Source organism: Haliotis rubra, unplaced genomic scaffold (genome assembly GCF_003918875.1).
Source record: "Haliotis rubra isolate DU_JTF1 unplaced genomic scaffold, ASM391887v1 Scf578, whole genome shotgun sequence".
In the NCBI taxonomy this organism is placed as follows: Eukaryota; Metazoa; Mollusca; class Gastropoda; order Lepetellida; family Haliotidae; genus Haliotis; species Haliotis rubra.
This window is the reverse complement of record NW_025767277.1, coordinates 592,583-605,373: the sequence shown is the minus strand read 5'-3', so window position 1 is coordinate 605,373 and position 12,791 is coordinate 592,583. Positions and strand designations below refer to the sequence as shown.

Genomic DNA, 12,791 nt, shown 5'->3' with positions numbered 1-12,791 from the left:
CTATATTTAGCCACATTCTTAATAGATGAATAAAAATCATGAATTTCGATTTGTAAACGATCATGATAACTGGACTCTTCCAATGGGTCTCATATCCGAAATTACTATCATGATTGTGTTAATAGGTTGCAATATCGCATCGGAGATGACAAACTTTATGGATGATCAATTTCATTATTTTCACAAATGCGACGTTTCGGTATAGATTGTTACACCGTTTTCAGTCATATCTATACAACCAACATTTAGAATGTCACTCAAACAAATGTCGCATCAGTCACCTACTCTATCAGAGGGGGATAACATTTCTAACTTCAGTAATGATGCCAATGCTGTATATGTCTTCATATTCTGGCTGTTGAGAATGAATGTGGTCATGACCTATAGTGGACTCAACGATTTGAGTAAGGACGGTACATACCTTCATGTTTAGGGAATGAAAGGTCGATAGAAAACACCAAGGAAAGAAGGTCCTTATTCCAGACCAGCCACTTTGTGTATGATATCCGTGAACGTGGACAGGATAGTGAAAGAGTTACTCAGGTCTCTTTATTGTATATGCATTTCTATGACGAATTGCGCAATGAAAAGTAATGGTTGCGAAAGAACACAGTGTAGTTTGAATATAAACTAAAACGTCTTACACAAAGGTTTGCACAATCTTAAAGTGGGTCAGGTATTTATTTCGGATCCAGCTATATATAGATCAGTCTTTTTGAGTTTCGCAACAATGAACCTTCTTTTTCAAAACAACCGTTGAGAACTGAGTTTTTGTGAAGTCGGTATATTGTACATACGATTTGTCATATGACACATGATATCGGTGTTATTCGTCTCTGGTGTCTGGCAGCTGATATGCTTGCACGTTTCGTAAGTAGAACTCAATGTCATGGTTTAGGGAAACGAAAGTAGATACAAACACAAAGGTCAGTAACAACACACCAGCTCATGTACTGGGCTTTATTTCAAGTTTTAAGAATCGTGAGTGGAGTCATGGAAGGAAAAAGTATCGAGCAACTTTTAATGACACTTGCATTTCTACCATCTGCTATAGGTAAGAACGTTATTTACTCTTGTTATTTATATCTCCCCATATGCTTCAGCAATGTCGTGAGAAGCGACTAACGGGATCGAGTGGTCAGATTAGTTGACTTTGTTGACACATGTCAACGTGTCCCCATTGTGTAGATCGATGATCAGGATGCTGATCACAGTGAGCCCCAAGCACTTGAATACCCTGGTCACTATTCATGACGGGATGGTGTTTTGTAATTCTGTGGCTTCTTGGAACTTCCACTTGTTTTGGTTGCAAATAAGGATTTAGGATGAGCCCCACTTAATGTGTTGACAGGGATTCGTCATAAAGTGTTCCGAGGTGGCTCATTTCATGTCAGATGGTTTCTTGAAAGCCTGGTGGTCTTTAAGTTTGATACTAGTATGTTGGTCTATCTTCAGTTGTCTGCGACATATAGCCTGTTTTTATATTGTATTGTCTTCGTAAATAAATTAGTTTTAGATTCACATGCCAGTTTTAACACCATCTGTGATACTCTAGTTAGTTTACAGTCCTTCGATGACTGGCTGCTTAACAGCTCAATTTATTGTTTATGTAGAACCTTTCCTGTCACTATATGGCTCAATTATTGCCGAGGTGACGTCAATTTTAACTCACCCACTCACTCACTCATCTAAGTCCGATACTTAATTGTTTCGCCTATAGAGGTGTCTCTGTTGAGATGTATTGTCACTAGTTTCCCTGATGTTGTGTTATATGTGAGATAAAGACTACCATGCGTCTTTTGCAGGATAAAGAAATCATCTGTTCAGAAATATTCTTTAAATATTGACCGTAAATATACCCAATACTCAACCATCACATTTGCTGAAGTGATAAGATAATATATATTTCAATGTATTATTTCAACGAAACAAAAATATTCTGGCATCGAGGTATTTTGTGACAAGGCATTCTCTGTAATTGTGATAGAGGATGGGACTGTCTCTTACTGCCATAATGTGTTTCAGATGGACAATTCAACAATGTGACTGGAGACAAGGCCTCCTCGGGGCCAGTGAGTGAGTGAGTGATTTAGTTATTATTTAACGTCACATCGGCAATATTTCAGCCATATCGTGACCAGAACATATGTGATATTGAAATGGAATCGATGTATATTATAAAAACCTGTCGACAAAGGACAGTAAAACAACTAGAATATCACATTTACAACTAAAACTAGTGGGGAAACCGGGGCAGTGAGGATTTGACTGTGTGTCTGAATGCCAGATGTTCTGTTGTGTTTCAGATGGACATCAACAATGTGACTTTAGACTAAGCCTCCCCTGTGGCTGTGTTAAAGGATGTGACTGTGTCTCTGACTGCGAGATGTTCTGTTGTGTTCAGATGGACAATTCAACAATGTGACTGTAGACAGGACTTCCCCTATGACTGTGTTAAAGGATGTGACCGTGTCTGTGACTGCCAGATGTTCTGTTGTGTCCCCCCGGTGACTGTCCCTCCTGCCAGATGTTCTGTTGTGTCCCCCGGTGACTGTCCCTTACTGCCAGATGTTCTGTTGTGTCCCCCCGGTGACTGTCCCTCCTGCCAGATGTTCTGTTGTGTCCCCCGGTGACTGTCCCTTACTGCCAGATGTTCTGTCATGTCCCCCGGTGACTGTCCCTTACTGCCAGATGTTCTGTTGTGTCCCCCGGTGACTGTCCCTTACTGCCGGATGTTGTATTAACTGCCGCTGACAGAAACTACAGTTGAAGTAACCGGACACAGGGCTCGATTATATACAGACCGCCGCCATATAGCTGGAATATTGCTGAGTGCGGCGTTAAGCAAACAAAACAAACGAACACTACGGAGGAACCGGCTTCCACTATGTATCCAATAAACTACAGTAAACTACAATAACGAACAATGTTTTGGTCGATTATAAAGAACAAAATTTATTGGTCCTTTGAGTGCGTTATAACAGTTTATTGTATTATATATTAGATGTAACTCTTATGGTGAGAACATATACATCTTGAATTTATGTTAGGTGACCTGGGCGTCGCAGGTCCTAAAACGACACCGCGAATCTGAACTGCAATCGGTAAGAGATTATATTATTAGGCAATAGAGGTTGAAGTTTTAATGTATGATGATGTTTGACTACGATGATGGAGATAAAAGTGCGCTGTCTTAATATTACTTGATGAGTATATAATGCAAAATCTTCATATGTCCATTTTACACTGGTTGCTGATTTTTAATAAACATCAGATGACCTGTACTACTTTTTTGTTGTGAATACCGATATAACATCTACTATAAGTCTTGAACACAATGTCCCATATTTTTTCACAATTTGTGTTGACTTGAACATATATATTTAGAGAAATAAACATTATATTGTTATGCTGTAACGATGTGCCTTTGAAAAATCAAATATAACGCATTAAGGTGACGTGATCCCACGGGGAGAGTTCCATGACGACTTAATATTTATGTAATATGTAACGATATTGATTTGGTTCAGGCGGAACATTTCCTTACGTTTCACTTAGAGAAAACATTACTATTTTGACTGGTGTAATTGTATTTCCTTTGACTTCATCATATTGAGGACGATAAAACATTGTTGGAGAAGCTCCGAGTTAGCATTGATCTCCAGCACCCCATACTTGTCATACGAGGGCGGTTGGTAGTTTCTCCTTTGACAATGATGGAGAACAAGCTTATGTATTCATCTTAAGAGCGTTGCGCATAGCTAATTCAACCTGTGTATATTAAAGGGAAAAAACGGAAACTTACAGGACAGCTGAGGCGAGACGCTCAGTCTATTTCTGTTGGTATTGTACGCTGCACATAACGATGTTTAGAATTGTGTAACACTCACTCAGCATTCACTCACAAAGCTATCTTCATAAATGACTCGTCACAATGATCTGGTCCTGAAAGGAAGGATATTTATATGCAACTATTTTCCACTGCATGGTTGGTATTTTTCCACGATGAATACAGACACAACCCCACGTATTAGTCGTCCGTGAACATAGCAGATTTTCCAACTTCAACATTGAGTCTAGGTCTGCAAGGTTTGCTGAACGATGACATGTCTTTAACATTACAATACAACGATACAACTGATATATTTCCGCAGTGATTATGTCCTTAACAAAATCAAAATATCTCAAAACGAACCATCCTTACTAAGCATACATTAGTTATTTCTTATATATTTTTATTTCAAGTCTGTTAATCCATGCTATATGTTGCAATAGTATAAATAGTAATACGACGCAGGACGGATTATTTTCTCTCTGTGTACACACACACACGTACATACACACATGCACGCACGCACACTCATACATTCATACATATATGCACGCACGCACGCGCACACACACACACGCACGCACGCGCACACACACACACACACACACACACACACACACACACATACATACATACATACATACATACATACATACATACATACATACATACATACATACATACATACATACATACAGCTTGATGTTAAGGTCCTTCGAACACGTGAAGGTCGTACAACTTGTCTCGAGCGAAAATTGCCTTCCTGTTTTGAGACTTGGCTTTCTTGAAAGTAGGCATCAACGCTTTTCTTCTGTCTTGCATTTCTTTTGGAAATTGTTCTGATATTGAGAAATTACTGTTACTTACTATTTTTTCTGACCATTTCACGTTGTTGAAAGATGCGGAATTTAGCAAAGTATGGGTCTAATATTTTGGGTTTCATACAACAGTGCTGCACAGTTAGTGTGTCGTCTCTGTAGAATGAGACCAACTACATGGATTTCAGACACCAGAGGGGCTCGGGAAGTGTGTCGTCTGCGTTGAATAAGACAAACGACATGGATTTCAGAGACCTTCGGTCACGACGATTGTGTCGTCTGTGTACAACGCGACATACTACATGGATTTCTCAGACCAGTGGGGTACGACGATTGTTTCGTCTGTTTACACTGCGACAAAAAACATGGATTTCATTGACCAGTGGGGCACGATACGTGCGTCGTCTGTGTACAATGAGGCAAACTACATAGACCAGAAGAGGACGGTTCGTGTCACACAATAACAAAATAAATGGGATTCACACACCAGTGGTGCACGGTACGAGTGTCGTCTGTGTACAATCAGACAAACTACATTGATTTCATAGACCTGTGGGGCACTTTAGGTGTGTCGTCTGGATATAATGAGACAAACTACATGGATTTCATAGACGAGTGGGGCACTTTAGGTGTGTCGTCTGGATATAATGAGACAAACCACATGGGCTTCATAGACCAGTGGGGCACTTTAGGTGTGTCGTCTGTATATAATGGGACAAACTATATGGATTTCATATACCAGTGGGGCACTTTAGGTGTGTCGTCTGGATATAATGAGACAAAATACATTGATTTCATAGACCAGTGGGGCACTTTAGGTGTGTCGTCTGGATATAATGAGACAAACTACATGGATTTCATAGACCAGTGGGGCACGGTACGTGTGTCGTCTGGATATAATGAGACAAACTACATGCGCTTGATAGACCAGTGGGGCACTTTGGGTGTGTCGTCTGGATATAATGAGACAAACTACATGGATTTCATAGACCAGGGATTCACTTTAGGTGTGTCGTCTGGATATAATGAGACAAACTACATGGGCTTGATAGACAAGTGAGGCACTTTAGGTGTGTCGTCTGGGTATAATGAGATAAACTACATGGGCTTGGTAGACGAGTGGGGCACTTTAGGTGTGTCGTCTGGATATAATGGGACAAACTATATGGATTTCATATACCAGTGGGGCACTTTAGGTGTGTCGTCTGGATATAATGAGACAAACTACATGGACTTCATAGACCAGTGGGGCACTTTAGGTGTGTCGTCTGGATATAATGGGACAAACTACATGGATTTCATATACCAGTGGGGCACTTTAGGTGTGTCGTCTGGATATAATGAGACAAACTACATGGGCTTGATAGACCAGTGAGGCACTTTAGGTGTGTCGTCTGGATATAATGAGACAAACTACATGGATTTTATAGACCAGTGAGGCCACGGTAAGTGTGTCGTCTGGATATAATGAGACAAACTACATGGGCTTCATAGACCAGTGGGGCACTTTAGGTGTGTCGTCTGGATATAATGAGACAAACTACATGGATTTCATAGACCAGTGAGTCACTTTAGGTGTGTCGTCTGGATATAATGAGACAAACTACATGGGCTTGATAGACCAGTGAGGCACTTTAGGTGTGTCGTCTGGGTATAATGAGACAAACTACATGGGCTTGATAGACGAGTGGGGCACTTTAGGTGTGTCGTCTGGATATAATGAGACAAACTACATGGATTTCATAGACCAGTGAGTCTCTTTAGGTGTGTCGTCTGGATATAATGAGACAAACTACATGGGCTTGATAGACCAGTGAGGCACTTTAGGTGTGTCGTCTGGGTATAATGAGACAAACTACATGGGCTTGATAGACGAGTGGGGCACTTTAGGTGTGTCGTCTGGATATAATGAGACAAACTACATGGACTTCATAGACCAGTGGGGCACTTTAGGTGTGTCGTCTGGATATAATGAGACAAACTAAATGGATTCATAGACCAGTGGGACACAAGAAGTGTGGTCTGTGTAACATGAGACAAACTGCATGGATTTCATTGACCTGTGTAGCATGAAAAGTGTGTCGTCTGTGTACAATGACCAGTGGGGCACTTTATGTGTGTCGTCTGTGTAGAATGTACTACATGGATTTCATAGACCAGAAGAGGACGGTTCGTGTGTCGTCTGTTTACGACGACACAAACTAAATGGGATTCACACACCAGTGGTGCACAGTAGGAGTGTCGTCTGTGTACAATCAGACAAACTACATTGATTTCATAGACCTGCGGGGCACTTTAGGTGTGTCGTCTGGATATAATGAGACAAATTACATTGATTTCATAAACCAATGGGGCACTTTAGGTGTGTCGTCTGGATATAATGAGACAAACTACATGGATTTCATAGACCAGTGGGGCACTTTAGGTGTGTCGTCTGGATATAATGAGACAAACTACATGGATTTCGTAGACCAGTAGGGCACGGTCCGTGTGTCGTCTGTGTACAATGAGACAAAATACGTTGATTTCTGAGACCAGTGGGGCACAGTAAGTGTGTCATCGATGTACAATGAGACAAACTATATGGATTTACATGACCAGTGGGGCAAGATAAGTATGTCGTCAGTGTACAATGAGACCAACTGCATGGATTTGATAGACGTGGCCAATGACACTCCTATCAAAGTTGTCAAAGAGGCCTTGGGTCTGATTTTCGACTCCCATTTAATTTTTCTTTCACACATCAAATTCCTCTAAAATAAATCCAGTTCTAAGTGGGGAGGGGACCAAACTACCCTGCTACACTTATACAGATCACTCATCCGATAAAAACGTGATTATGGTTCCATCCTATATGGTGGAGCCTGCAAAAGCTACCTTAAACTGCTTGATTCCATTCATCACCAAGGTTTAAGACTTTGCCTTGGATCTTTCAGAACTTCTCCTATTGACAGTATTTACGTTGCAGCAGACCAGCCTTCTCTTAGCCAACGCCGTATAAAATTATCTTTGCAATCTATCACTAAACTATATTCTAGTCAGTCGAACCCTGCATAAAACTGTGTCTTTAATCCCCAATATGAGAATCTGTATAACAAGAAGTCTTCTCTTGTTCCGCCTCTTGGGCAAAGAATTAAACCTTTCATTTCTGCTGCCGGCATTGAACTGGAAAAGATTCCCGTCTCCTTTCTTCTCCTCCTTGTCAATCGGTTAGGCCACAAGTCGACCTAACACTAACTGCATTTACAAAATCCGAAACTAATGAATTACAATGTAAACAAGAATATAATCAATTAAAAAGCAAACACAATACAAATAAATCCGTATTTACAGATGGGTCCAAGGATGGTGGCACGGTCGCTTGTGCAACTGTCGTTGGATCCAGAATCGATTATCAGATTACAGCTCAAGCAAAAGTTGAAGCAAAGGCCATATGAACAGCTCTTAAATATATTAATAAACACCCTAAATATAAACAATACATAATATTTTTCTGATTCTCTTTCGTGCCTTCAGGCTATTAAAAATCTTTCTTGTAAACATCAACTTTTAATAGAAATTATTGAATTGTATAATGATCCTGCTACTGGCCAGTGTGACATCATCTTTTGTTGGCTACCCAGCCACATTGGCATTTCTGGGGACACAATGGCTGATCTTGCTACAAAGGCAGCACTCAACAAATCTGTGACACCACTTTTATGATACAGAAGAAGTGGGACACCCAAGTTGGTATCAGTAAAACCTTATATTGGTTACACCTACTTGGGTTGCCAGTCCAGATTTGAGGAGGTCATTATGCGACAGGTTTGGTCAGGGTTCAAATCATACCTTAGCAACCGATGTCAAGCAGTTATCATTGAAGGTAAACAGTCAAAAAAGAAGGAGCTACTTTATGGGGTACCCCAAGGTTCTGTTTTGAGCCCCATACTGTTTACCCTGTACGCTCTACCTGTCGGCGACATAGTTAGGAAGTACAACTTTGGATTTCATTTGTACGCTGACGGTTCTCAGATCCATATGGGGTTCAAACTGAAGGTCGCTGCTTCTGTTACATCTCTACGTGACTCCATAACTGCATGTGTCAACGAGATAAATACCTGGATGACAAGTCACTTCTTACAAATTAATGGTGATAAGTCAGAGATTTTCATATTTGGATCGAAGTCTACACTGTCATCATTCCAATTCCAGCCACTGAAAGTAGGCGAAAGTGATATCAGGCCAAGTTCACACGCTAAAAAACCTTGGAGTTATTTTCAAGTCCTCTCTGGCTCTTGAACGTCACTCTGATGCTGTATGCAGGACGGCCTACTTTCACATAAGAAGCATCAGCCTTATCAAAAGGTACATTGGAGAGAAAGCAGTTAAGACACTCGTCCATGCTTTTGTTACATCACGCTTAGACTATTGCAATAGTCACCTTTACGGCTCATCAGCGAAAACACTAGACAAATTACAGAGAGTCCAGAGCTGTGCTGCTCGCCTCATTACTGGGACCAAATTCACAGAGCACATCAGTCAAGTACTTAAGACACTCCACTGGCTCCCCATCAGATACAGAATCATGTTTAAGATTCTCATCTTTGTGTTCAACTCTCTCCACCCTCTGGCACCAGTATATATCAGTGACTTGATCTCACTTTACAACCCCAGAAGAGCACTGAGACCCAACTCCTGACGAGTGCTAGAGATTCCACTGACAAGAAAAGAGAATTTCGGTGACAGAGCTTTTTCTAAAGCAGGACCGTGTCGGTGGAATAACTTGCCACCAAACATCCAGAACATTGAAGACCTTGAACAATTCAAACGTGTCTTGAAAACTCACTTTTTGACAGTGCCTTTGCCTAAGCGCCTCTGAGCAAAGTTGTTGGAAAAGGCGCTATATAAATACTAACTTTATTATTATTATGTATTGGTCATTGACAAACTATATGGATTTCATACACCAGTGGTGTACGGTAAGCGTATCGTCTGTGTACAATAAGACAAACTAAATGAGTTTCCTAGTCCAGTGGGGTAAGGTTAGACTAGTGCTGAGTCTCTGAATATAAATATAATTTTGATAGTAACAAACAAGCCCATTTATATTGAAAAGAGCCCCAGGGAGACCAGAGATTCCTGAACCTGAGGAAATCTAGACTTGTTTTGTTTAGGGTTTAGCACTGCAGAGAGGGCTTGGCAGTAGGGAAAATAATGTGGTTCAGGGACTGTGAAACAGACTAGGGTAAGGTATGTGTGTCGTCTGTGTACAATAAGACAAACTTAATAGATTTCATAGACCAGTGGTTCAAGGTTTGTCGTCTGTGTACAATGTTAAAAAACATTAGTTTTTAAGGAAGGACATTTTTACCACTGTTAACAGCGTTCAGTGAGTTTGTGATATTTGTATTAGTATGCATGTATTTACATGCATATCAACGTGTCTACGTGCCATTAATTTCATATTGTCTCGCAGTGTTTTCGGAAATAAAATTACATCTACAAAAGACAGAACATGTTAATAAACATTGTATAATATAGCGTTCTTTCTCACATGAATAGTTATCAACATATCGTTTCCCAAATAGGTCTTTCATTAGCTTTATCCCAAAATCTTCGAAAAAAGGCGAATGACAACAACTACATGGAGCACTATTGATACGGGAAGATTCATTTACACGTGCATTGTTATTTAGGGGCCGTCTCAAATCGTGACTTTAATTGTTGGTTTCGGTTTCATCGGTGGTCAATATTGGTTGTGGCTGATTTTCATCATAAATTGACTTGGGAAAGTTAAATTTGAAATTGGCAAATGTAATGTGGTAATGTAGCAGTGACCTTTTGTTTCGAGGGTGGCAGAGGTGCTAGTGATTGAAGCATCTGTAAAAGATGCATTGATAGTATTGTATTTGAAGTTGTCTATTTCTGACTTTAATAACGACGGCTGAGTACGGCAGTCAGCTGTAAGAAGCCTCCCCCGGAGTTCAACGATCGAAGTAAACCATAGTTTTCAGTGATCCATTAATATACGTTTCATCGATATTTTTCCTTTTATATACAATGGGATCTTCTGTACAGATATCAGAGGCATTAACGCACACTAGCAGGTAACTTGATAAATATTTAGAGACACAAAGGAATACTAGGCTCTTATAGTTCACGAGCAAAAAGGTTCCTAACAACGATTCACAGAAACATTTAAATCTGATCAAGGAATGCTAAAATGATCGAGACAGTTATTAAACATCTTACATCAAGTTAATTTATTTATTGTCGACCATCCATGAGTCACATATGGAAGTTGCAATAAAATGCAGTGATTGATTTATCTGGTAACTTTGGATAAGGGAATCGGTAACTGTAATGCCACTGCAGTATAATGATAAATGTGCAAGAGCAAGAAGATGGGATCTAGGACAGTACTTCTGTCCTATACGTCATGTCGGCAATGATGTTCATACATAATGCGTTATGGAGAATATATATTCGAAACCAAAGCATACACTGACAATTCTGAAATACATTTGAAGGGTGTGAAATAACAAAGGGAAAGTTTCAGCCCGAGTTTTCTGTCAATCGCTGTTTAATGACTTAAGGTCATAAATATTCTAGGTCTTTCTCTTCTCCATCCTCGACCAGCTAGGCGATCATTTTTTCACTCATGGTGTGACTTAGTGTCTGACATGTAAAGAAGAAGCCTTTGCTACCAGTCACAAATTGTCCTAGAATCGAGTCGCTTTGTTTAGGAGAAAAAACATGTTGAACTGAGAATTAAATTAGTGAGTAAATTAAATTAATCTCATCAGGGCATCATTCCATATTAGTCCGCATGAAACTTTAGAGCGGCGGGAGAAGGGAATTCATAGAAAAAGATGCACGGCCTTTTGCAGAGGTCGATAACTCCACGGATTTATAGATACATGTATAATAAAATGTTTATTTGAGGTGGAAGCAAAAGCACTGTAAGTCCCCTTGATCTCCAGTAAGGTGGTCAAACTTTGGTTGTTAGTGGTTTATAGCCTGGTTTCAATAGGTAAGAATGAATTGAATCTACTGTCTTCTTCTCGTCTTAATTCCGTCTTAAAAGTATGATATACCTACCTATTTTACTGTGCTTTGTCGACAGATATTTTGAAATGATGACCTTGAATTCATCGCTTTTTGCCGACGCGATGTAAAGTTTTAACACACTCACCGAATCACCGAATATCACCTGATAAATCATTCTACATTAGAACTGTATCTGGTAAAATAGTGTTTAACAGTAAACTGTTCTAGCATTTCCAGTCGGTAGTTGTAAAGACTTTCATTAATTACACGCTGATACATGACAACATTGACATTGAGGAGCAACATTTCTAACCATTTGTTAAACGTTTTTGATTCCTTGGACAAAGCTGTAAAGAGTAAATAGACTGGTGACTCGTGACTGGTGTTGGTTACATTTTCATATTTGCTATTTGCATTAACATACTCCGAAATTCCACTCATGTCGTTAGTTCCCTTGCTGAATTCTTGTGATCCGTCTGCCCTTGAGACATTTTGAGCACTGGTGTTTTGTTTTTGAAAAACACGCGACTTTAAAATCTGTAAATCTGTGCTAAAATAACACTTTCTTTGTAAATTTCACTTAAATATAGGATATAATTTTCTCAGTTGTGACTATATTCTACACGAACTTTGTGTTAATACATTGACCTGTTTTCAAATATTTATATGGCATCTTGTGTTTCCATGTTTGACTGAAAAATGCTACCATGTTATTCTAAAATTGTTCAATATGTTAATACCTCTATAATTAATCATCATATGAGTATAGCATGCATTCGCGATGTTTGTAAAACATCATTACGAATGGACGCCAAGATTACAGTAATTTCTAATATATAGGTTGATATGTTCATAATATCGTATCCCTTCATTCCTTTCAGCTTATAATGGCATTTCAGATATAACACCAGGGTTGTATATGATTAGCTTTTACGGTTGAATGCTGGGAATGATTGTGTTCGAGGCCAGTAGTAGCCTCAATGAATTTAATAATCACATACCTTCATTTTTAGGGATGTTTAGTCAGATTATAAGGACAGGAAAAAAGATAGCTTTCTCGTTCCAGACCAGCCTTCTTGATGTCCGACATCCGTTAATGGGACAGCGAC

The 12,791-nt window shown here is 39.6% G+C and overlaps 1 protein-coding gene across 3 annotated transcripts in view; it reads right to left on the bottom strand.

Moving 5' to 3' along the window:
- Positions 1-12,788, bottom strand: part of LOC124254603 — a 29,657-nt gene extending 16,869 nt beyond the window's left edge. The window contains exon 1 of one of the 3 annotated variants that reach the window (XR_006892498.1): positions 422-525. Coding sequence is in view for 2 of the 3 variants with exons in the window: in XM_046688436.1 (XP_046544392.1) it covers positions 12,684-12,689 (6 nt within the window). In the remaining variant the exon portion in view is untranslated. Of the gene's footprint in view, positions 1-421; positions 527-12,683 lie in introns of those variants that run through there. The other 2 variants (XM_046688436.1, XM_046688438.1) reach the window with 2 other exon arrangements.
- Between the last annotated feature and the right edge of the window lie 3 nt (positions 12,789-12,791).